Here is a 23159-nt window from a genome sequence, read left to right as displayed (position 1 = left end):
GCAACTTAGTTATGTCGACATGCACAACCTCGTGGGAAAACCAGAATGGAGACTTGCGAAGAAGATATAAGGCTGTCATTGATGCTGCAACCTCTTGCGCATTCGTGATTGAGTACAGCATCGAGACAAGGATGCGGTGCCCACGCGTCTCAGGAGAAGAATCAGGAGGTAGATTGCTATGTGCGATTGTGCGAGATTTTTTGTTGTTGTTTGGCTGTGCATCTTCCGGCCTTTCACAGAAGATGTTGATACGAAGCTGCGCAAGCTGGGCAGAGAAATACATGTCCACGTCGCGGGGCTTCAGATATTGCAGCGCAATCTGAGTTACCCAAGCGGGCGCCAGGCTTCGGGTTGCCGGTATGGCTACGTATCCACGGCCAACCTTATCTACGCCCCTACGGATCGCGGAGCATGCTCACCTTTGACACAATTGTTCGGGGGCTTCCCACATCGTGTTTCAAGCTGTCCACTGTCCTCACAAGTGCCCAAACCTGTACTGGGACTTGATCTAGCAGAGGACTCGGCTGTTTGTGAGTGTATAGTGGTTCGCCGCCACCTTACTCATCTCCAAGGCGTTTTAACTAGGATCCCTGTTGTTTGATTCCGACAGGTTTAGTGAGGTTGCGAATACAAGTAGTGCCATGGACCCTCCGTGGCCAACAGTAATTGGTGCAACGACGGATTTTGTCCTCCAGGAAGCATGGTCAATCAGTGTTGAGATCATCTGTGGCAATGTATTCAAAGGGTCGAGAGGAGCTGTACCGCGGTTTTCTTACCCTCACTTCAAGAAGTGCAGTTGCAATTATGGTGTGTGTGTCAGCGAAGGTGAGCGATCATGAATCAATCGGGCGACGGATACTATGTGCGACGATGAAAACTGCTCCAACGGAGGGTGTGTGTGGTAATCGATTCGAGCGCTTGTATCCTCTCATACTGGTGGCTTTCGTTTGTGGTACAGGCGTTGCCGCTAGTGTAAGGATTCCTCGTGACGCATTCGTCATTGAGTATGTTGGGGATCTCGTAGATGAAGCTGAAAAGCGGCGTCGAAACTACACTACACAATGCAGATACGCGAGCCTACAACGGACCACCGAGTATTTTACATTGATGCTACGGCCTGCGGCAACGAAAGCAGATTCGTGAACCACTCTTGCTCCCCCAACTGCGCGTTTTTTAGTTTCGTTGTGGGAACGCTACGCGAGTCGGCATATTCACCCTCCAGGACATTGAGCCACTACAGGAACTGTCGGTCGACTATCGAGCCGCTGCCAAGAATAACCAGCTATGGTTCCGATGCCGGTGCGGATCACCGCGCTGTGTCGCGCGTATGACGCCTCGTCGCTCGCCTCCGCTGCCTCCACGCGCCAGCCCTACCACGACCAACCATACCTTGAAGCCGAAGCACCCAAAACCGTACCGCCGTCTGCACATTACAGACTGCTTCACCAAAAAGGCTAGGTATAACTATAGTACCTCAGGTACTCAGTGTCCGTCTCGGGACTCTGGTAGTTCGTGTACTCCATACCCGTCTCGGGGCTCTAGTACTACAGGTAGATGGTGTCCGCCTCGGGACTCAAGTAGTTCGTGTACTCCATCTTCGTCGCGACCAACAGCGCGGCGGCGCTTACATGTAGTTTGAGGTGGCAGCGCTGCCAGCGCGGGAGGTCGCTCTGTAGTGTGGCGAGATGGTCCAGTTGGTGGCTGCGCGAACCGCTACGAAGGCTGCACAGCGTCGGCACTGTACTGCACTGCGCCGCGTCGTAGGTCGTCGGCACTGCACTGCGCCACGGTCCATGGGCACGCTGATGTTGTGCGATGGCTGGATGAAAATATCGCGGTGGGCAACCGACGCCGCACCTTTGCGTCTGCTGTGCGCTTCCTAAACCAAGTAGTAAAATAGGAGCATCAACTTTGCCAGCGCGCCACAGGAGGCCACAAGATGAGCAGGCCACAACAATGTTGGGGTGGTCTGGGGGTCGCTTGCGCGTGAAAGAAGCCGATTTAAACTGTTCCCTTAGCGTAAGCTAAGAGCATAACAGTCGCTGATGCAACGCGACCTCCTTCTTTTTATATTTAGAGTGAAGTTTTAAACTATTTGCAGTTAAACTCAGTTTCAGTATTCCAGCGGCTGTTTGCTAAAAAGACCTCTATAAATATATGACCCTAATTTAAAAATCTGAAACCCCGTTTAAGCAATGCCGCTCAACTTTAAGCGTGGCCGACGCTACTGGCGTTTTATTTACGTATTTGTATTCGGCACCCTCACGGCGAGAGGGTACCAGCCTCGATGACCACCGAGGTCTAGATTTAGAGATGAGGAGTGATGGTCGCCTCATGGGAGTGCATGTCAGGAGCGATAGTTTAAATCGGCTTCTTTCACGCGCAAGCGACCCCCAGACCACCCCAACATTGTTGTGGCCTGCTCATCTTGTGGCCTCCTGTGGCGCGCTGGCAAAGTTGATGCTCCTATTTTACTACTTGGTTTAGGAAGCGCACAGCAGACGCAAAGGTGCGGCGTCGGTTGCCCACCGCGATATTTTCATCCAGCCATCGCACAACATCAGCGTGCCCATGGACCGTGGCGCAGTGCAGTGCCGACGACCTACGACGCGGCGCAGTGCAGTACAGTGCCGACGCTGTGCAGCCTTCGTAGCGGTTCGCGCAGCCACCAACTGGACCATCTCGCCACACTACAGAGCGACCTCCCGCGCTGGCAGCGCTGCCACCTCAAACTACATGTAAGCGCCGCCGCGCTGTTGGTCGCGACGAAGATGGAGTACACGAACTACTTGAGTCCCGAGGCGGACACCATCTACCTGTAGTACTAGAGCCCCGAGACGGGTATGGAGTACACGAACTACCAGAGTCCCGAGACGGACACTGAGTACCTGAGGTACTATAGTTATACCTAGCCTTTTTGGTGAAGCAGTCTGTAATGTGCAGACGGCGGTACGGTTTTGGGTGCTTCGGCTTCAAGGTATGGTTGGTCGTGGTAGGGCTGGCGCGTGGAGGCAGCGGAGGCGAGCGACGAGGCGTCATACGCGCGACACAGCGCGGTGATCCGCACCGGCATCGGAACCATAGCTGGTTATTCTTGGCAGCGGCTCGATAGTCGACCGACAGTTCCTGTAGTGGCTCAATGTCCTGGAGGGTGAATATGCCGACTCGCGTAGCGTTCCCACAACGAAACTAAAAAACGCGCAATTGGGGGAGCAAGAGTGGTTCACGAATCTGCTTTCGTTGCCGCAGGCCGTAGTATCAATGTAAAATACTCGGTGGTCCGTTGTAGGCTCGCGTATCTGCATTGTGTAGTGTAGTTTCGACGCCGCTTTTCAGCTTCATCTACGAGATCCCCAACATACTCAATGACGAATGCGTCAAGAGGAACCCTTACACTAGCGGCAACGCCTGTACCACAAACGGAAGCCACCAGTATGAGAGGATATAAGCGCTCGAATCGATTACCACACACCCCTCCGTTGGAGCAGTTTTCATCGTCCCACATTGTATTCGTCGCCCGATGAAACCGCTAGCAGATACCATCACGCAGGTTTCAACTTATACAACACTATTAATTTTGTCGTCTTCCTTACGGAAAATATGAGAGCCCATGACGACGACTTGTATGCTCGAATCTTGGCTGATCTCCGCTGGGGACGTGTATCGGAGGATAATTTGGCTTTCCTAAACTCTCGAGTCAAGAAAGCTCCCGCTACAATCACGGCTTCCACAACATTTCCGCCCCTTGGTTGTTTCCACAAACAACCTCCGTTGTGCCATCAATAAGGTGATGACGTTTAAGATCAGCGCCGATACTGGTTCATACCTTTACGAATTCCTCGCTGAACCTTCCAAGGATCACAGCATATTTTCAAGCATATTATTGATGCGAACGACGATCTGACACAGCGAATCCCCATGAGACTATATTCCTTTGTCGGAATGGGGGGGGGGTTGAAGTGCACCGCTAAGTACGGTTCCGTACCGTACCTGAACCGTTGGCACGGTTCACCCTGAACCGTCCTGGAACGCTTCCTATTGGGTAATCTTCGGGATGGTCAACTTGGTTGGTTCGACTGTGCAGCAAGCGGTGATTGCACAAGCAGACACAAGAGGACAACAAGAAGGAGAAGAGGGGAGTAGAGTACTTGAGAAGGACAAGTAGGACAACTTTGGTAACTTTAATCAACTCACTTCGGCATTTGCCATCAACAACACAGGCGTTCCTCAATAGGTTAACAGCCGCAAGGACGCTCGCCGCAAGAACGCTCGACCAAGAACGCTCCGCTCAAGACATGACGACCAAGCGCGCCGAAGTCCTCCTGGGCAGTGGGAACTACTTCCACTGGGAGTACAACATGCGCATGACGCTGGCCCGGAAGGGGCTGCTTGCGCATGTGGAGGTCGGCAAGGCGGAGAATGAGATCACGGAGGCGTGGCTCGTGAACGACGCGAAGGCGTTGGGCATCATCGCGCAGGGTGTGGAGATCCAGCACCAGACGAAGATCCGTTCCGCGACGCGTGCCATGCAGGCGTGGAACACTCTGAGGGAGTACTACAACCGTACCACGCTGCACAACCGTGTCGCCATGACCAGGCGTCTGCACGAGCTCAAGATGGACTCTGGAACGTCGATGGCCAAGCATCTGGACGCGTTCGACGAACTGATCGTTGGGCTGTAGACGATGGGAGAACCGGTCGACGAGGCACGGCAGCTCGTGGTGCTGCTGAGTAGCCTACCGTCGGAGTACGAGCTGATCGCGTCCATCCTGGAGAACGCCAAGGATGTCACGTTGAACGACGTGAAGGAGAAGCTGACAAGCTGAAGGAGTTCAAGGCGTTCTACGAGAACCAATGGGGAGAACGCTTGAAGTGCCTGCGCTCGGACAATGGAACGGAGTTCGTGAACAAGACGGTCATGGATCTCTGTCGCCGGAACGGTATCATGCATCAGCGAACGGTGCCCTACAGCCCGCAGCAGAACGGAGTTGCGGAACGCATGAACCGGACGATCATGGAGAAGGCACGCAGTATGTTACACTACAAGGGCGTGTCGACGGAATGGTGGGCGGAGGCTGTGAGCACGGCGGTGTACCTGATCAACCGTTCCACGAACACGGAACGCTCGGATGTGACGCCGTACGAGGTCAGCTTCAAGGTGAAGCCACGGATGGATCACCTGCGTGTGTTCGGCTCACCGGGGTACGCGCACATTGACAATGCGAAGAGGACGAAGCTCGAGCCCAAGAGCTTTAGGTGCATGTTCCTCGGGTATGCGGAGAACGCTAAGGGGTACCGTGTATACGACATGGACGCGTCCAAGGTCAAGGTGTCACGGTCGGTCAAGCTGGACGAGCGCGAGGTGGGCGGAACCCTATGATACGCACTCGCCGCAGCATGGAACGGTCATCCATGTGACCAAGGACGGAGATGTGCCAACCGTTCCTATCGAGGTGGAACGGCAACCGGTCGAGGACGAACCCATGGAAGCTGTTGAGGAACCCGTTCCAGACGTCGAGATGGATGAGGCTGAGCCAGAGCAGGAGGTACTGCGGCTGCCGGCACCGGAACGCCCAGCTGCCACTGGATTGGAGTTGACTGCGTACCGGCCTCCACCTCAAGCGTTCCAGGACGACCACCTGGTGTTCCACCCCGAGCCGGAACGGACAAGAAGATCCCGTGAACCGGTGTTTCTCTTGGGGAACGGTGACGATGACCAGGAACGCAAGTCGGAAGGGAGTGATGGTCCCCCGTGTATGAAGCGACCCAGGATCGACGAGGACGGTCTCATTGCGGAGGCTGTACTGGCATACGTGGCCAGGATCGACGATGGAACGGATGTCCCGGCAACGTATGCGCAGGCCATTGCTAGCGAAGACGCAGATGCCTGGCGGGATGCAATGGACACGGCGTTTCTCTCGCACGAACGGAACGGAACGTGGACGCTGGTACGACGTGGAACGCATACGCGTACGATTGGTAGCCGGTGGGTGTTTGCCAAGAAGCGTGACGAGAACGGTCGCCTGATCCGGTACAAGGCACGGTTGGTTGCGAAGGGTTTCAAGCAGAAGTACGGTGTCGACTTTTTCGAGACGTACTCCCCGGTCGCGAACATGAAATCGATCCAGGTCGTGCTGGCAGTGTGCGTGGCAGACGCATACGTGATGGAGCAGTTGGACGCGGACACAGCGTTCCTGAACAGTGAGCTGACGGACCGTGTGTACATGGAGGTGCCATTTGGTATTGAGAAGGCTACGAACTACGTGTGCCAGCTGAACAAGGCTATCTACGGCCTGAAGCAGGCGGCCAGTGCGTGGAACAAGACCATCCACCGCGTGTTCTTGGGGAACGGTTTCAAGACCTGCGCGGCGGACCAGTGTGTCTACGTCAAGCGTTCCAGGAACGGCTTCATTTACGTGTGTCTGTACGTCGACGACATGATCATCGCTGCGAAGACGAGTGGTGAGGTTCATGAGGTGAAGAACGCATTGAAGAACGCGTTCAAGATGAAGGAGCTCGGCACGGCGAAGTTCATCTTGGGTATGGAGATTGATCACAACAAGAACGCTCGGACGCTCATGATCAAGCAGACGAGGTACATTGACGACGTGGCGGAACGGTTCGGCCAGCGGAACGCTAAGCCTGTGGACAACCCGTGCACGTCGGGCCTGAAGCTGGCTAAGACGCAGTCGCCCGGAACGGATGAAGAGCGTACTGAGATGAAGTCACGGCCGTACCGTTCCCTGATCGGATGTCTGCTGTACATCACGACATGCACCAGACCGGACATCGCGTACGTGGTGACCCAGTTGTCGCGATTCCTGGAGAACCCCGGTCTGCAGCATTGGCGAGCTGCCATTCGCGTGATACGCTACTTGAAGACAACCCGGGAGTACGGTATCGTGTACCAAGGTGGCGACGACAGCATCACGGTTGAAGCGTTCACTGACGCCGATTGGGGAAGCAACATTGACGACAGGCGTTCCGTGTCGGGAGTCATGGTGATGATCGGGAACGCTCCCGTAGTGTTCAAGTCCAAGTTCCAGAGAACGGTTGCGCTCAGCTCTGCGGAAGCTGAGTACATGGCACTGAGCCTGTGCGTGCAGGAGGTACTCTGGACGCGTGCGATACTGAAGGACATGGGCAAGGAACAAGTGGACGCGACGCAGCTTTGGGAAGACAACCAAGGAGCGATCGCGCTGGCCCAGAACGCTAGGAACCATGCTAGGACGAAGCATGTGGACATTCGACACCACTTCATCCGCGAGAACGTGGAACGCGGAACGGTCAAGGTGGACTACGTCGAGACGAAGCAGCAACTGGCGGACATGCTGACGAAGGCGCTCGGGACAAAGACGCTCAAGCACTTGCGGGACGCTAGCGGGATCAAGGAGAAGGTCACCGTACCGTAGCGGTGAGTGGGAGTGCTGAAGTGCACCGCTAAGTACGGTTCCGTACCGTACCTGAACCGTTGGCACGGTTCACCCTGAACCGTCCTGGAACGCTTCCTATTGGGTAATCTTCGGGATGGTCAACTTGGTTGGTTCGACTGTGCAGCAAGCGGTGATTGCACAAGCAGACACAAGAGGACAACAAGAAGGAGAAGAGGGGAGTAGAGTACTTGAGAAGGACAAGTAGGACAACTTTGGTAACTTTAATCAACTCACTTCGGCATTTGCCATCAACAACACAGGCGTTCCTCAATAGGGGGTTCGCACCGGCAAATCTTCAGTAGGTTACTCAAGATTTGTTTTGAGTTTTCTCTCAAGATCGTCGTCAAAATGTTGAGATAGGTTCCCACTGGTAAACGCGACCTTTCGGATTGAGGTCTTCCGAAGCTGAAGAACCCCCTCGGAGATGCATGCAAGCTAAGCAGAGATGAAGAAGCAACATGGACCGCGGCATGGATAGTGGTGATAAACACTTCATTTAATTCTACCAGGTACTAGGATGGAAGCGGTGGAGCAGCAGACCATCGCTGTGAGCGACTGCAGCAATCGTTGGTCCGCACCTACGTGAACCGCTGCACCAGCACCCTCGCGGTCAGCGGCGGCGCCGCACGCACCAGGAAACAGCAGTACCCGCGTCTCAGCGCACGCGACGAACTTGACGTAGACGTCGCCGTACTTCGTGCTCCGCAAAATGCAGCACCGTACTGGCTGCGAAGGGGGAATCTTCCTCTCTTTGTTCTTCTTGGTCGAACGCGTGACGTATTCCTTCATATACGCGGCTTCGCTGCGATTGTTACAAAGCGCAAACTCTCCTACCATGTGTCATACCTTAGCGTGCCGCCATCGTTCCGTTCTGATGGCAACCAAGAGCGAGCTTGTGCTTCCTGTGCTGCCGCCGCAGCTCCGTCATTATGGCCCACAAGCTTCTCCCCCTCGCCGATTTTGAGTTGCCTACTGAAGACGTTTGCAGTAGCAATTTTGCTACTGCAAAATTCTCGGCTCGTCTGCGTGTTCTTGAGTAGGCATGTATGATTTAGGTGAGATCCTACTGAAGATTTACCGGTGCGAACCCCCCCCAATCCCTGTTATGATCACCAGGAAACCTCCTGAGCTTAAGAACATGGGTGTTGTCACCAAGGGTACGCTTGGCACCGTCATTGGCTTCTATCCTCCCATCGAGTCTCGATCATGTGTTGACGTCGAATCCGATGAACCCACGGTAATTCAACTGGCTTCCCCACCCGAACTGCTTTTGATACGCCTGCACGACTGCAATACAGTTCTCGTAGATGGTTTGCCAGGCATAATTGGTGTACCTCGAATCTCCTCCAACATCAAGTTTAATAATATGCCAAACTTGGCTCAAGCTTCTATCACCATCAAGCAATTTCCTGTGGTTCCAGCATTTGCTTGTACTACAGAAAAACTCCAGGGGAAAACTTGCCCCGATGGCGTCGTTGTCACCCCGCTTCACAGATCAGGTGGCGTGCCTACACAGTCACTGTATGTGGCTCTCTCGAGAACGAAGACCCTTGATACCCTTACACTGACGAACAAGCTCACTTACGACCGCATCGCAAGATTTAAGCCAGATCTCGAATCAGCAGAGGAGATGAAGCGACTCATATCCTTCATCATTGAACCGCCGTATTCGACATCCCTACAACACGCACAGTTCCGCGACTGGAAATCCCTGCAAGATTGACTGATACCATAGGCGCCAACCGTTAATAGCTGCTACAGCCCATTGATTGTTTTCATTATGTTCTGTTTTTCTGGGGTTTTTCTTCAGCTACGCTAAGAGACATTGCGCGCACGGCGCGACTCAGTATACTTCCTGACATGCACTCCCTTGAGGCGACCATCACTCCTCATCTCTAAATCTAGACCTCGGTGATCGTCGAGGCTGGCACCCTCTGGCCGTGAGGGTGCCGAATACAAATACGTAAATAAAACGCCAGTAGCGTCGGCCACGCTTAAAGTTGAGCGGCATTACTTAAACGGGGTTTCAGATTTTTAAATTAGGGTCATACATTTATAGAGGTCTTTTTAGCGAACAGTCGCTGGAATACTGAAACTGAGTTTAACTGCAAATAGTTTGAAACTTCTCTCTAAATATAAAAAGAAGGAGGTCGCGTTGCATCAGCGACTGTTAAAGTGACACCTCCCTAAATGAACCCCTCTAACTGACCATGTGTTCCCTACCTGGTTAGGATTCCTCGACTGCAAACGGGATTATATGGATTTCACTATAGGTGTTCTATAACTGATCAAAAACTCTTTATTCTCTAAATGGACGCCGTAGTAATAGATCCAAACTCATATATTTTTCTCAACCACTTGCCTGCCTCCTCCCACGTATGCCATTGCTACCACTACTCCCGCCACAACAAATCGAGCGAAGAGAGAAATTGTATTTGGGATGCTAAGTTGGAACAAAGAGTTTGCAGTAACTAAATACTGATAAATAAGCTAGCCACAGTATTTTACAATCAGCGCAGCGTACATATATATTTTACGAAAAACTAAAATATTATGATGTCGAGACAACTAGGGGCTATGCAGTAGATACCAAGCAAAAGATAAACCTGCAGGCATGGTGGCAGGATATCGGGACAACAAATATTCCCATAACCTCACTGTATTGAAACTCACGTACAACCTGAGGGGATGCGATTCTGCTAATACCAATGAGAAGAAGGAGTAGGAACAGACAATACCGCGCCTACCGTTAGTTCTGTCTGTGTGAAGACGAAATAAAACAAGAGTACAAAAATGCTGGAGGGGTACCAGGTAAAGAAAGCCCTTGTACTGTGCACCGAACATATGAAAATGTAGCCATTAGAAGTGTAGCCATTTCTTCATCTGATCAATTCTTTAACTGAAACAGCGTATTAGACCGAGCGAACTAGGTGTCATTTATAGAGGTGTGACTGTATGCTCTTAGCTTACGCTAAGAGAACTACTTAGCTTACGCTAAGAGAACTACACTATGTTAGCAGTATGCTTCATTCAATACAGTCATTGAGCGCCTAGTTTTCCAGCACCACGCGGTAGCGCACCGAGCCGTCGCGCACCATCTTGATTCCCTCGTTCACCTTGGCCATCGGCAGCTTCTGGATCACCGCGCGCACGTTCTTCTTGGACGCGACGTCCAGCATGTCCTGGATGTCCTGCATGCTGCCGATGTTGCTGCCCACGAACTTGGCGCCTTTCGCGACCACGCCGAATGCGTTGAACTTGACGTCGTCGTTGGGCAGACCCACCATGATGCACGTGCCGCGCACGGCCAGGAAGCTCAGGAACAGCGAGTACGGCATGTTCTCAGCGTTGGCGCAGATCAGCAGCACGTCCACCGACTCGGCCGCGTCCGCCGCCTGCTTCTCGTCCGTGTACACGATAAACTCCGTCGCGCCCAGGGCACGTACCTCGTCTTCCTTGTTGGCCGAGCGCGAGAAGGCCACGACATCAGCGCCCAAGGCCTTGGCGAACTGGATGCCCAAGTGGCCCAGGCCACCAATTCCCACGACACCCACGCGCTTGCCAGGCTTCACGTCGGCCTCCTTCAGCGGCGTGAACACCGTCGCACCGGCGCACAGCAGCGGCGCCGCCACGTCCGACGGGATGTTGTCCGGGATCTTGAAGGCGTACTCGTGGGCCACACGAACGTAGTCGGCGTAGCCGCCATAGGAAATGGCCATGTCGTTCAGGTACGTGTCGCCGTACGTCCACACTTTGCGGGAGCAGTAGGCGTCGTCTCCACTAGCGCACTCTTTGCATGGGGCCTTGGGGTCCTTGTTCAGGCAGGCCCAGACCTGGGCGCCGACGCCCACGCGATCGCCGACCTTCAGGTCCTTCACCTTGTCGCCGGCCAGAGTGACCTCGCCGATGATCTCGTGGCCAACCACGCACGGGTAAATGGTCGGGCCCCAGCCGCTGTCGATGGTGTGCACGTCCGAACCACAGATACCGCAGTGCGAGATCTTGATCTCGACGTCCTCGGGGCCGAGCGGACGGGACTGGTACTCCCAGGGCTTCACTTGCTCGCCTTGACCGAAGGCGGCGTACGCGTGCACGGTTCTCGGGGCGGTCGACATCCTGAAGTTGGCTGTTATTGTCTGCTGCTGCGAAGGTGGCAAATTGCAAAGTGAGATCGGTGGGTAGTGTGAACATTGCTTGGAAAAGACAGCAACCTGCCTAACTAATCTCCGGTCGGTGACGTAATTCATTAAGATCATGTTCCAAAGCGATGACTGATCCTAGGCAGAAGAGCTTTACATTGTAGTACTGTACTACAGTGTAAAGCTGTAGCCTAGGGCGTGGGGATACTCGATGGCCAACTTGGCCAAGCACAGTCTGCAGAGCAGACTCTGCTCTGCTGGGTGCTGGCTGACATAATCTCGCATTGTCAACAGCAAAAGCGTTATGGAGGTCCCTCCTGACGTCAGGAACTTCACTCACTCAAGCACCTTCGGGCGAGACCCAAGAGCAACTTCAGCAGAACGCTACGTCGAGGTAAAACTCGATACAACAGCACTTTCGCTTCACAGAAATCGTTTTTATCCTGGATAAAGGTCATATTGCATGTACGTCGAAGTATGGGCTCCAACCTTCGAGCTAGATGGTCGAGTTTTGGTAGCTGGGGTCTTAGATTGCGACCAAAAGCGGAAGACGGGATGGTCTCCGTTGCTGTGTGGCAGGCACGTGGCCAACGCGAGCTCAGCTGACTCAGCCAGAACGACGCGATGAGTGTGGAGGTCCAAAGTTGAAGTAGTTTACTTATCCAAATATTGCAATACACATCCTCCCCTATTGCAAATATCATAATACGCACGACTGGTGGGCCAAACCCACAATTTCACCGTAAGCGGGCAAAGCATGCTGTCGGAGCCTGCGCCGCGCGACGTCTTCGCTGCTGCGGCGCCCCGTGCGCCACGGCCCCATCACGCGCTTCAGTCCCGCGCACTGCGCCGCGCAATCGCCACTACAATTGCGTGCCTTTTCGCAACAAAATGACAGTAGCGAGACGTTCCTGGGCCGCGTCAAAGACTCGCTCGCGAACATCAAAACCACGGCCACCATCATGGCGCAGGAGGCCAGCGACGTAGACATGACCAACGACGAGGCGTCAACGCTGCTGTCTTCGTTCGCCAAGGAGAAGCGAATCGACGATTGCATCGGACTTTTGCGCTACTGCGAAGAAAATCACGTCTCGGCTCAAGGCATTCCGAATATTGTGCGACGCGCGGGAGCTGGGGCCGACGCTGCACCTATTTGAGAGTTTGTGCAAGGACGACATTGAACTGAAGCCGTCGGCCGCGCGCTGGAGGCCGCCACCAAATTGAACCGACCGGAACTGGTTTTGACAATTTTCCAACGTTTGGTGCCGAAGAATTGTGACGTTACGGGTGGAGTGCGGGTGAGTGATATGCTGCGCCAAGTTTGTGAGCAGGGTGGCGAAATGGACGAGTTTGCACTTCGGTCTATTGCGATATTTGCGGATAGAGCAGGCGAGGCGGACCTGGCGCTGAAGGTCTTGTCCTTGATGGACAAGGGGGACGACAGCGTCCCTCTGGATATCTACATGTCGGTGTTGGAGGCGTGTGGGAAGCAGGAGCGGTGGATGGAGCTGGTGAAAGTGTACAATGAAATGAGGGACAGTCCCCGCCCCAAGTTGTACAGCACCCCTCTGGCGTTGATCATCCGAGCACACGCTCGGAGTGGGAGGGACGATCTGGCACGACGCGGCCCGAAAATCTTCACGAAACACATGAAGGGCGACGGGTGGAGCACTCCTCCGTGTAACGCGGTGCTGGAGGCGCTGCTGAAGTCGCGTCAGTTTGATAAGCTGTTTGCAATGGCCGACACGATGCGGCAGCGAGGTGTGGAGTTGGATTCGTTCTCGTACAAGATGATGACACTGGCGCATATCGAGCGCGGCACTGCTGACCGGGCCAAGGAGTTGCTAGTCGCGAATGCGGACAAGATCAACGAAAGAGGATTAGAGTGCTACCGCGAGCTCGTTGCGTACTACATGAAGGTGCGTGGAGATCCTGTCGAGATCTGCCAACTGTATCTGGATATGGTACAGAATGGCGTGCAGCTGGACCATTCAGACTGGAAGAATGCGCTGGAGCTGTCACTTGGTCTTCCGGATCAAACGATGTACTGGCGGTTCCGCAGACAGGTGCAGCAAGATAAATCAAGCGAAGTGTTGATCCCTCCCCGGTTGCTGATATCGGAACGGGAAGAGAAGCACGAGCAAGGCGTAGCACATATCGAGAAGAAGGAAAAGCAAGTCCAGCCCGAACAGATGAAACCTCAACCCTTGAGCGCCACGACGGGGATATCCCCAAAGCTGGAGAAGTTGGATGTAATTAGTGACAAGTGGAGTGCAGGCGAAGAGTTGACAGAGGCAGAAGCTTTCCAGCTTCTCACGCATTTCGCCAACGACAGACGGATCGACGAGTGCGTAATGTTGTTGCGCCACTGCGAAGATCATGGCATTTCTCCCGATTCTTCTTCGCAGCGCGATTCGTTCCGCGCACTGTGCGATGCGAATCAGTTCGAGCTCGCCCTGGAAGTGTTCAAGACGTTGCACAAGGACAAGAACCTCTTGCAGCCGTGGGTTTTCGGGCGGGCACTCGATGTGGCGATCAAGTTGAATCGGAAGGACGTCGTGAACTACGTTTTGCGTCGCTTAGTGAGTGATGACAGAGCGTTCGGCGGCTACAAAGTGAAGGCCAGTGGGAAGGGAGTGCACGCGGTAGTGCGTGCTGCTGTCGATCGCGGTATCAAACTGCCGAAGTTTGCTCTCCGCTCGCTTGCTTCTTTCGCGGACCGATCGGGGGACTTTGAGCTGGTAGACGACATCTTTTCCATCATGAAGAGCCAAGACATGAATGTTACGCTCGATGTGTACGGGGCGGTGCTGAATGCGTACGGACAGACTGGTCGATGGAACGACGTGCTGAAAGTGTACAATTCGATGCCGGAGAGTGAGCGCGCGCGGATGCACGGAGCCACTCGCAGTTGGGTAGTGACAGCGAACAGCCACCTTAATGATCAAGAACCTAAAGCACTCAAAGCTGGCGCGCGCGACAGCGCACCCAAACCAGAGGTATCGGATGTGTTGCTGGCTCGGAAGACGTTTGACGACATCAAAGAACAGAGAAACAGCGGCCAGAGGCTGAGCAACAACTTGGCGTCGACTCTGCTCAGTACCATGGCGGAGCACGGGCGTGTTTATGATTGTATCGAGATGATGAGCTACTTCAAAGAGCTCGGTGGGGCGACCAAGCCGTTTGCAGATCGGGCGGCGTTTACTGCGTTTTGTGACGCAGGCGAGTTTAAGCACGTTCTGCAAGTGAAACAATTGGCGGGAACCCGGGTACCCATCGGGAACCCGGTTCCCCCAAAACTACCGGTACACATTTATGAGCAATGTGGTCTATGACCTACATAGAACGCAGCTGAAGCTCAGTAGGGGAACGGAAGGTTAATTTACCTTCGCCCTCGTCCTGTGTCTCTCCACGAAAATCCAGTCGCTTGCCTGGTGCAGCGATACAGTGCTTCCCGGTCTCATCGCTATCCTCGTGCTCATGAAAGATAAACTTGGACATAGTAAGGTATGTTATTTGGGTCTATTCAGTACCGGTGGCATATTTTGAGGGTAGTTTTTCATCGACAGCACTTAGATATGAGGGTTTAACTTGCCCCGAGGGCACCAATATGGAGGCCAAAAATTAAATAAATAATTCGCGATTTGGTCGGTATCATTTGCGGGAACCCGGGTTCCCGCCAATTGTTTCAAGTGTTCAATAAGTTATGCAAGAAGGGTCATCTGGAGCCGTGGGTGTACGGAGCGGCATTGGATGCAGCCACCAACTTGGATCGGCAGAAAGCTATCACGGCCATTTTCCGAAAGTTGGTACCGGGGGCGGATAATTTGGAGGTGGGCTATAGTAATAATCGCGTATACGACTTGCTGCATGAAGCTAGCTGTCGTGGGGTGGATGTGCCGAAGTTTGCGCTCGAGAGTCTTGCTAGTTTCGCCTACAAGGCCGGTCACTCGGACCTAGCGCTGACTGTCTTGTCCACGATGGAGCACGAAAACATGAACGCTTCTAGTGATGTCTTCGGAGCAGCTATTAGCTCCTGCCGCAAGGATTGTCGGTGGAGTGAGGTCATCCAAGTGTTCGAGGGTATACCCGAAGATCTGCGTGCGAACTTGATCGGCGGGAGGCTAGGTGCGGTGATCATGACGTACACTAAAACTGGAGATAAGTCACTAGCGTTAAGAGGGCTGGAGCTGTTCGAAGACCACAAGGACAAGTGGAGCAAGTTCGCGTGCAACGCAGCTCTAGAGGCGCTTCTCGAGACAGACTAGCCCGACGTTGCGCTCACCCTCGCAGGCGACATGGAGAGCCGTGGAGTCAAGTGGAACTCGAGGACGTACAGAGCTGTCGCTTTGGCGTATGTCCGGTCCGGCCTGGTTGATAAAGCGAGGGCGTTCCTGAGTGAGAACGCGAAGCAGCTACAGACTGACACCGTTGGCATCTACCGTGAACTCATCCAGCATTACAATGAATCCCGTGGAGATCATCTCAGGGCCTGTCAGTTGAGCGTGGACTTCATCGAGAACAACCGACACCTCACGTTTTCCGACTGGCACAATGCTCTCCAGCTCACGTACGAGCTGCCGGATCGAGATCTGTACTGGCGTATTCGCAAGCGGCTGTGGCTGTACGGTGCAGCTTCGGAGCAGAGGATGCCGTCTCATTTGATGCTGACGGAACGCGAGGGCAGAGTCGGTCGGGGCTTGTCCCTGTTTCGAGACGAAAGCTCCGACATGGTCCAGCATCTGATGCCGCCCAAGCCGGTCGACGTCTCCCTCGCGCTGGAGGTTTTCGACGATATCTGGAACGCCGATGGCTCCGGTCTGACCAGGAACACGGCCACGAAGCTGCTCGTGACGATGATCGAGCACGAACGCCTCGGCGATTGCGTGGAGATGCTCGAGTTCTTCAAGGAGCACAGAGTCTCCCCCAAAGCTTTCGCTCTCTCCGCCGCGTTCAGACTCTTCTGCGACGCAAACGACGATGACCAGGCGCTGCAAGTGGTGGAAATGTTGGTACAGGACGGTGTGTCCTTGAAGGCGAGGGATCGCGCTCTCGCGTTGAGTGTTGCGATGAAGTTGAACAAGCACGAACTGGTGAACTCCATCGTTCGGCACATGAAGAAGAAGGCCAAACACTTGAGCGCCAGCGAGTTCGAACAGATCGCCAGCGACTTTGGACGTACTGGCGAATGGGAGTCAACGATTCGAATGCTGCCCGTTAGTAAGCACTGATCGTCGCCGGCGTAGCAGCGGCGCGTGAGGAACCTGCAGGATTAGAGCATCAGTATGCTGCAGTAATTTGTTACTAGCTCAGCATCTGTACAGCTGCTAATAGGGGCGACGCGCCGTAGTGGTTAGATCAACCACGTCCCCACGACCCGGAGTCGATCTGAATTCAAGCGTAGTAGAAGACTGTTTCCGGAAGCGACTTAGGCGCGCCGCACATGCGGCACACCAGTCGCTCCTTGGTTATTCTCTACTATACTTATTAATAACTGTTAATACCCCACATCTTTAAACTGAGACTAGCGCAGGTGTAATTTGGCTACGCGAACACGTAAATCATTGCATTGCATTGCCCCACATCTTGCTGAATCAGCGCTCGCACCTTGATTTGGACATACCGGTAATTTCAAGTTGATCAGTATTAAACCGGTACTGATGTCGAATTTTGTACCTCCACTTTACTGACTACAGTAGTACAACCTATAGCAACTTATGGATCGTATAAATTGAATCCCTTGGTATAGAGGAACAAATGTCTCTTAAACCCAAGTAAAATTTGAGTTCGTTTTAAAGCGAGTCCCCAGTACAGATGTCTCCCCTACCCCTAAGGGATCAACTGAATGTAAGTGGGACAAAAGGTTTCCAGTATACAGGTTCTGGGGCCCAGCATACAGCTTGTTGGTTCATAATATACGCGCACAGAAAGTACTCTCTCCACATGTTCCGTGTGTAACAGCGCACAAACGAGGATGAAGCACAGCAACCAGCGCAATTCTGACGGTCTGCCGACCGTTGGGTGCTGATCTAGGCGCTAATACCTGGTCAACTTACAGAAGACGAAAGATGGAAGCTGACGTACCGAGGGTCTCTCGGAGTATTCTTTCTCGATGTCAACAAACATCAAAACGACACCCTACAGCTTCTGTATCCACGGCACAATTGCACACACGCCAAGACACAGACGCCAGGATCTGCATAGGCGTGGTCATGCTCGTCTACAGAGGCAACTTGCCGCATCCTAGTGGTTTTCGGGCACTGTCGTCTGGGACTCCCGAGCTTGGCTTCTGGGAGTCGCAGAGCAACAAGTGGATGTCCTCGGGCGCAGTGTCGGAAGCTAAAAATGGTGTACAGGTCTGGCGAGCGCTTTTGTGGTCCTGCTGCGGACAAGTTGTTGAACTCTCGTGCCAGCAAAAAAGACCGACCGAAGAATTTCACCGAAAATGTAGTATTGAGACTACAGAGCGCGGATGGTCAAGCAAGCAAGGAGGTTAACTCGCATGATGGATACGCTGAATCTGCTGCTGTATCGGTCTCTGTCGTCGCCGGTAAAGGTCGAAATGACGACTCAAGTTGTACGCAAGTCGAGAACCGTGATGATACTGCTGACGAGGGATTAGTGTACGCAATTGTGGATCGCATGCCGGTAGGGCTTGCGTATTGGTACAGGGTCCAGTGGCGAGATGAGCCTGATGGATACCAGTGGGCCGACTCATGGCTGCCCAGGAAGCGTTTGCTGGAGGACGGCTTTGAGAAAGCATGTGCGGTCGTGGACATGTGGAAAGCGTCTAAGTACGCGTCGTTTTACGAGTTTTGCCGAAGGAATGGACACGTGCACAATATCGGTGCCTCGCCGTCAGCGAATGGAAAATGTGCAGTTGTTGCTGTGGAGACTGCAGTTACGCTTCTCGGAAACTCTGGTTGGGCACCCCCCCGGGTGCTTTGGTGCATTTGTGGTGTACTGCGACCAGCGGGGTCGACCCTTGTCGCCTGACGGCCTGACCACTCGAGAGCTTCGTTTCTACATCAAATACCTGAATGATCGGCGTGGTAGTTCGAAGACAGGTCAGATCAGCATCCGCGTATTCGATGACAATTGGCTAGGAGGTGTCAACGGCAAGAACGCGTCGGAAGTATTGGTGAAATGCGCTCTAGCGGATGGAGTTTACGTGTGCGCTGCCTACAGCTCACTACGAGTGACGCACTGCTTTGCGATCAAAGTTTTGAGTGGTGATAAGCTCATTTACGATGACAACAATGTTGCGGTGGAAATTCAAGCCTATGACGCAGAGTGGATCATGGGGATTATCTTTTTGCGCCGAATCGCGCTATACCTCCCTTAGTATTTTTGGCTGACAGCGTCTTCGTCTTAGGTATTACCTCGATTGGCTTAGCCACAATATGCATTTCGGTAAGACTGAGAGTTTTTTAAATGAAGCCTTGGGTTTGTTACTTACTCGTGTTTTATTACCGCGCTGTTAGTCAGGTCAGACTGCAACACGCGTTTATTCTACAAAATCCTTTAGCCAACCCAGAAGATCGTAGCAAACCACTCAGTATGAGGGCACACAACGCAGTATGGATCTTCGCGGCAGCGGTGGGGAATCGATACGCGCGTTGATATGCAAGCTTTCGTCAAACTCTACCTGAATTGGAGCGGCGTACGCGTGACACAACCTTCTTGTGTGGCCGTGGCGGTGATAACATTCGGGCCGCTTGGCGTGACATTGGGCCGGAGGAACGCGCACGTCTAATCCAAGCAACACCGGATTCCAGTTTCCCCAATGATACGAACGGCATCATGGACGAACGTAAGGCTTACCCAGGACAACGAAAGAAGATTTCTGGTACAACATCGCCCAAGACCACTACGGCCAAGAAGACTACGGCCAAGACGACTACAGCCAAAACGACTACGGCCAAGACGACTACGGCCAAGAAGACTGTGGTCACAACGTCTACTGCCACAACGACTACGGGCAAGATGACTACGGCCAAGACGAAGCGGCAACACGTTCACCCGACTTCCACGAACAATCCAAAACGTGTTCGATACAGCAGTCGAGTGACTGATGAGCCGATGCCAACCCAGCCTGTACAGCATGATACTCAGCTGCAAACACGATTCGCAGAGATGGAGCGCGCGCGTAACAACTACTACACAGTGCTGAGCAAAGAGCAGGATCTCCGAATCCACGCAGCTTACAATGGCGGGACTATGGTCGGTATTATCGAAGCTGCTTTGGCCGGTGCGTAGAACGCGGTCGTCTTGGCCAGAATCATGGACAAACCTAAGACAGTGGAGGACGCGTTTTCCGCCGTCGCACTTCGCCTGGACGATGTACTGGCGGTTCTAATGGGAACCGCTCAGTTCGAACCGGACCCTGAGTACGATCAACCCGATCCAAGGTTTGCTGCGGCGCGGATTAGACGCGCAAAACGACGATATGATGATACCAAAAGCGCCCTGTACAAGCTTTGTGTTGAGCTTGAAGCGGATGAACCTGGTGAGATCGTCATCGGGAATCGTACGAGCCGATTCTTTGGGAGAGTTTAAGTGCATCGAAACTTTTTGTGAGGAAGCGATTTAGGCTGTGGGTATCGTCGATTTCCACAGCGATAAAGCAAAGAATATATGTATTCAATCACCTAGAGGGTTTGACCTAGTCAGTGTTCTCTATTCTAATAGAATGTCTTGAACTGTCAGCGCTGGTGCTGCGTGAGCAGGCCTTCCAACGGGCCCTGGGAGACCTTCAGAGCTGGGAGCTGAGGATGTACTGTTCGTCTGCTTCGTTTTTCGGCTAGACGCTTTTCCCTTCGACTTTTTTGGTTTGGATTGCTTACCGCTTGGATCCGGAACGTTTTGCCTTGGTCTTTGCTACGATTCTGTTTTCAACTTCGCCAGTGGGTCGCGTACACAACCGGTGATGTTAAATTTCCGGAGAACCGCTACAACATGCCAGCACATCAGCATTTTCGAAAAGTAGGGACAGGTGCATCGCTTGCGTGTGATGTCAACTAGCCACCCATCGGAAGGCATTCCTATGCGATGCGAACGCCGTAGCGACCATGATGTGGCTTGCTCGAAAAGCCTTTTCCAATTCGTGACCGTGTCGTCGTCCTCCTGTCCATCTGAATCCAGTCTAGATCGTAGTATGGCTGGGATATCGCTCGCCGACGAGCTATCGGACGAATCTGATGTTGGGTTGTCTTGCGTGGATGTCAATGATAGAAACAAAGCCAATTGGCTGATCGGTCCTGTTGCCGTATCGGTACGCGTGGAGGGAGCCGCATTGATTGTCTCCAGAAGAAATCCGTTTTCTTCTTCAGCTTGTTCGTCTGTGTCGGCGCGTAGAAGCTCGAGGACTCGTACTTGGTTCGCATCGCTTGTCCTGGTGATAACAACTCGAGAAGCTTCATGCATAGCTGCCGCTGCCTTCACTAACTCGGATGCTGGTGTGGATGTATATTCTGCTGGCGCGGGCTTGACGGGACTCGTCGTTTCGATGAAGGTCCCGATTTTTTCGAGTAATCGACACATATGATGCTTACGGCGCTGCAGAAAATGCTTTAGTCCTCCATTTAGGTTCTCGCAGGGATTGTTGGTTAATGCGTAGCCCTCAGGATTGTGGTACAGTTGACATCGCCAATAGCGGCCTGTTAGCCACTGCTGCTCGAAGTAGTCCGCGAATTCAACGAGATGTGTCTGCTTGCGCCAATTAGCTATTTCTCGATCTCGTGTAGGCTCGAACTCCAACAAGCTTTGCGTAAAATGCATGTCGACAATCGAGTTCATCACATTTCTCCTTTCATCAAAGGGCAGGTGCTGTGTGCGTTTACGTACATTGTACATAACGTGAAAATAACACATCAGCTTCGTAGCATTTGCAAAACTGGGCACGTTCTCGAGAGCCAAGAATTGAGCATCCTCAGCATCGCTCATGGTTGCATCGATACGAAGTGTTGCTCCTCGAACATGCCGGACGACGTCAGCAAAACTGCGCAAGCACTCGGTGTATTCATGCTCCGTGCGCCGACTCACCACGAAAAAAACACCAACTTGGTATGAATGCCCTCGGTCCGTGAAGCCGCAAGTTATCACTAGATAGCCCAAGTCGCTAACCTTAAACGTGGCGTCCGCATGGAACTGCGCAAAATCACCCGAGTGGCAGAACCGTAGGCAGCTATCGATAAGTGCGAGAGACGTCACCCCAAAAATGAAAGGATCGGCGTCCTCGCCGGACCCCACATAAACAAAGCCATCCGTGTCCAACTTAGGTCCAAACAGAAAAGCGGAATCTGGCTGAAGTTCTGGTTTGTAGCGGCGAGCGCGAGCCATTTCATGCACGGCCTTGATTGAATTTTTGGTGCCCTTCGAACGCCGGTGAACTTTCAGCGCATTTTGAATCTGGGAGAGCTCTGGCCATCCGCCTTTAGATGGCTTGATATTTGCTTGCTTCTTGAGATGTGCCAGGATAATACGTGGTGCGTTCTCAATCTCATCTTGTGCCGCGATAAATGCTTTCATCGGCTGAGTCACGACTGGCCGATGCTCCGCAGCACAGGGAAGAACACCACGGGCATGTGCCTGCTCGTTTACAGTTATCTACCACTTGTCCTGAGCTGTGCAGTAGAACACCTTCCAGACCACGCCACATTTGACAAACTCGCGACAAGTGCTGCTCAAGCACCGAAGACGTCTTTCTGTCATCGTATGTTCACCAGCACAAACACGGCAGTTGTCAAAGTCGACCTTGTGAAATATCGCCGAGCAGCACATCGACTCGTCACGGTAGTCATCGAATTCCCCCGTGGAATTGTGCACGGCTAGCTGTTGCCAGCCAGCCATGGCCGCTCCTGAACGAAAACCTTTGTCTGCAGCCGCCCGTGTGGTAACTTGGCCAGCACAATTAAGCTGATATTTATATGCCTCACAGTGGTTAGCGGTTATATTGGTGCCCCACAAATATAGTCTCTCCCTGTTGTCACTCCAACTGTATGGTGCAAACCCATATTTATATTCACTCCCCATGTACGTATATTTGTGCCTACAAATCTGTATATTTTGACACCATCGTCTGGACTTCGTCCCCAACAACTCCCCCAAGATTAGTACCTTTCAGATTTTGAAAAGAAACGATTTTTTGCAGCATTTTTGCATCATTTCTAGGATTCACCGCCAGTCCAATTACCTTCAACATGGCCAGGAGTCCGACACGGCGCTCGTCACCACAACGGAGGCGGATCACGTATCGTCGGCGTTGGAGCAGACGACCTACGACTCGGTCTTGGACAAGACCGCGTACACGGAGACCACAATTCAGTGGCATCGCGGTTGGGCTGTTGCCGGTCTCGCAGCTGTGTTCAAAGTGCCACCAAGACATGCAACTCGACATCGGTCTCAAGCGATGGCGTTGCACCCGCACCAAGTGCCGCACCGAGCGCAGCATGATCAAGGGAACTTTTTCCAGCAACTGCAAGCTGGCGGTACGCCTGTTGTGTTTCTGGTGCTGGGGAACAACGATCGCAAAAGGCTGCGGGCATGGCTGGGGTCAGCGAGAAAACCGCAAGCAAAAGGTTCTCCA

The 23159-nt window shown here is 53.2% G+C and overlaps 4 protein-coding genes across 4 annotated transcripts; 2 read left to right on the top strand and 2 right to left on the bottom strand.

The window, feature by feature from the left end:
- Positions 1–10347: 10347 nt before the first annotated feature.
- On the bottom strand, positions 10348–11577 carry PHYSODRAFT_287119 (hypothetical protein). The gene has a single exon (XM_009535248.1). It carries the CDS (start codon positions 11546–11548, stop codon positions 10484–10486), a length of 1065 nt encoding a protein of 354 aa, XP_009533543.1. The 5' UTR covers positions 11549–11577; the 3' UTR covers positions 10348–10483.
- Positions 11578–12534: 957 nt separating this feature from the next.
- On the top strand, positions 12535–16803 carry PHYSODRAFT_304549 (hypothetical protein; the record flags this gene model as incomplete). Its single annotated transcript, XM_009535247.1, has 4 exons — positions 12535–12687; positions 12904–14808; positions 15352–15700; positions 15866–16803. The coding sequence occupies 4 exons, from the start codon at positions 12535–12537 to the stop codon at positions 16801–16803; spliced, it is 3345 nt and encodes a 1114-aa protein (XP_009533542.1).
- A 2572-nt stretch (positions 16804–19375) lies between these two features.
- On the top strand, positions 19376–19831 carry PHYSODRAFT_246701 (hypothetical protein; the record flags this gene model as incomplete). The annotated part of the gene is made up of 1 exon (XM_009535246.1): positions 19376–19831. One exon carries the CDS (start codon positions 19376–19378, stop codon positions 19829–19831), a length of 456 nt encoding a protein of 151 aa, XP_009533541.1.
- Positions 19832–21091: 1260 nt separating this feature from the next.
- Positions 21092–21913, bottom strand: PHYSODRAFT_519493 (hypothetical protein; the record flags this gene model as incomplete). Its single annotated transcript, XM_009535245.1, has 1 exon — positions 21092–21913. A coding segment is annotated over one exon (822 nt), but the record flags the coding sequence as incomplete, so codon positions are not given.
- Positions 21914–23159: the final 1246 nt, after the last annotated feature.

The sequence above is a fragment of the Phytophthora sojae genome, assembly GCF_000149755.1.
Source record: "Phytophthora sojae unplaced genomic scaffold PHYSOscaffold_8, whole genome shotgun sequence".
NCBI classification, from domain to species: Eukaryota; Oomycota; class Peronosporomycetes; order Peronosporales; family Peronosporaceae; genus Phytophthora; species Phytophthora sojae.
This window is presented reverse-complemented; position numbering and strand designations above follow the sequence as displayed.

Coding starts and splice junctions, on each gene's coding strand:
- PHYSODRAFT_287119 (XM_009535248.1), bottom strand. CDS start 11,548: ATGTCGACCGCCCCGAGAACCGTGCACGCGTACGCCGCCTTCGGTCAA.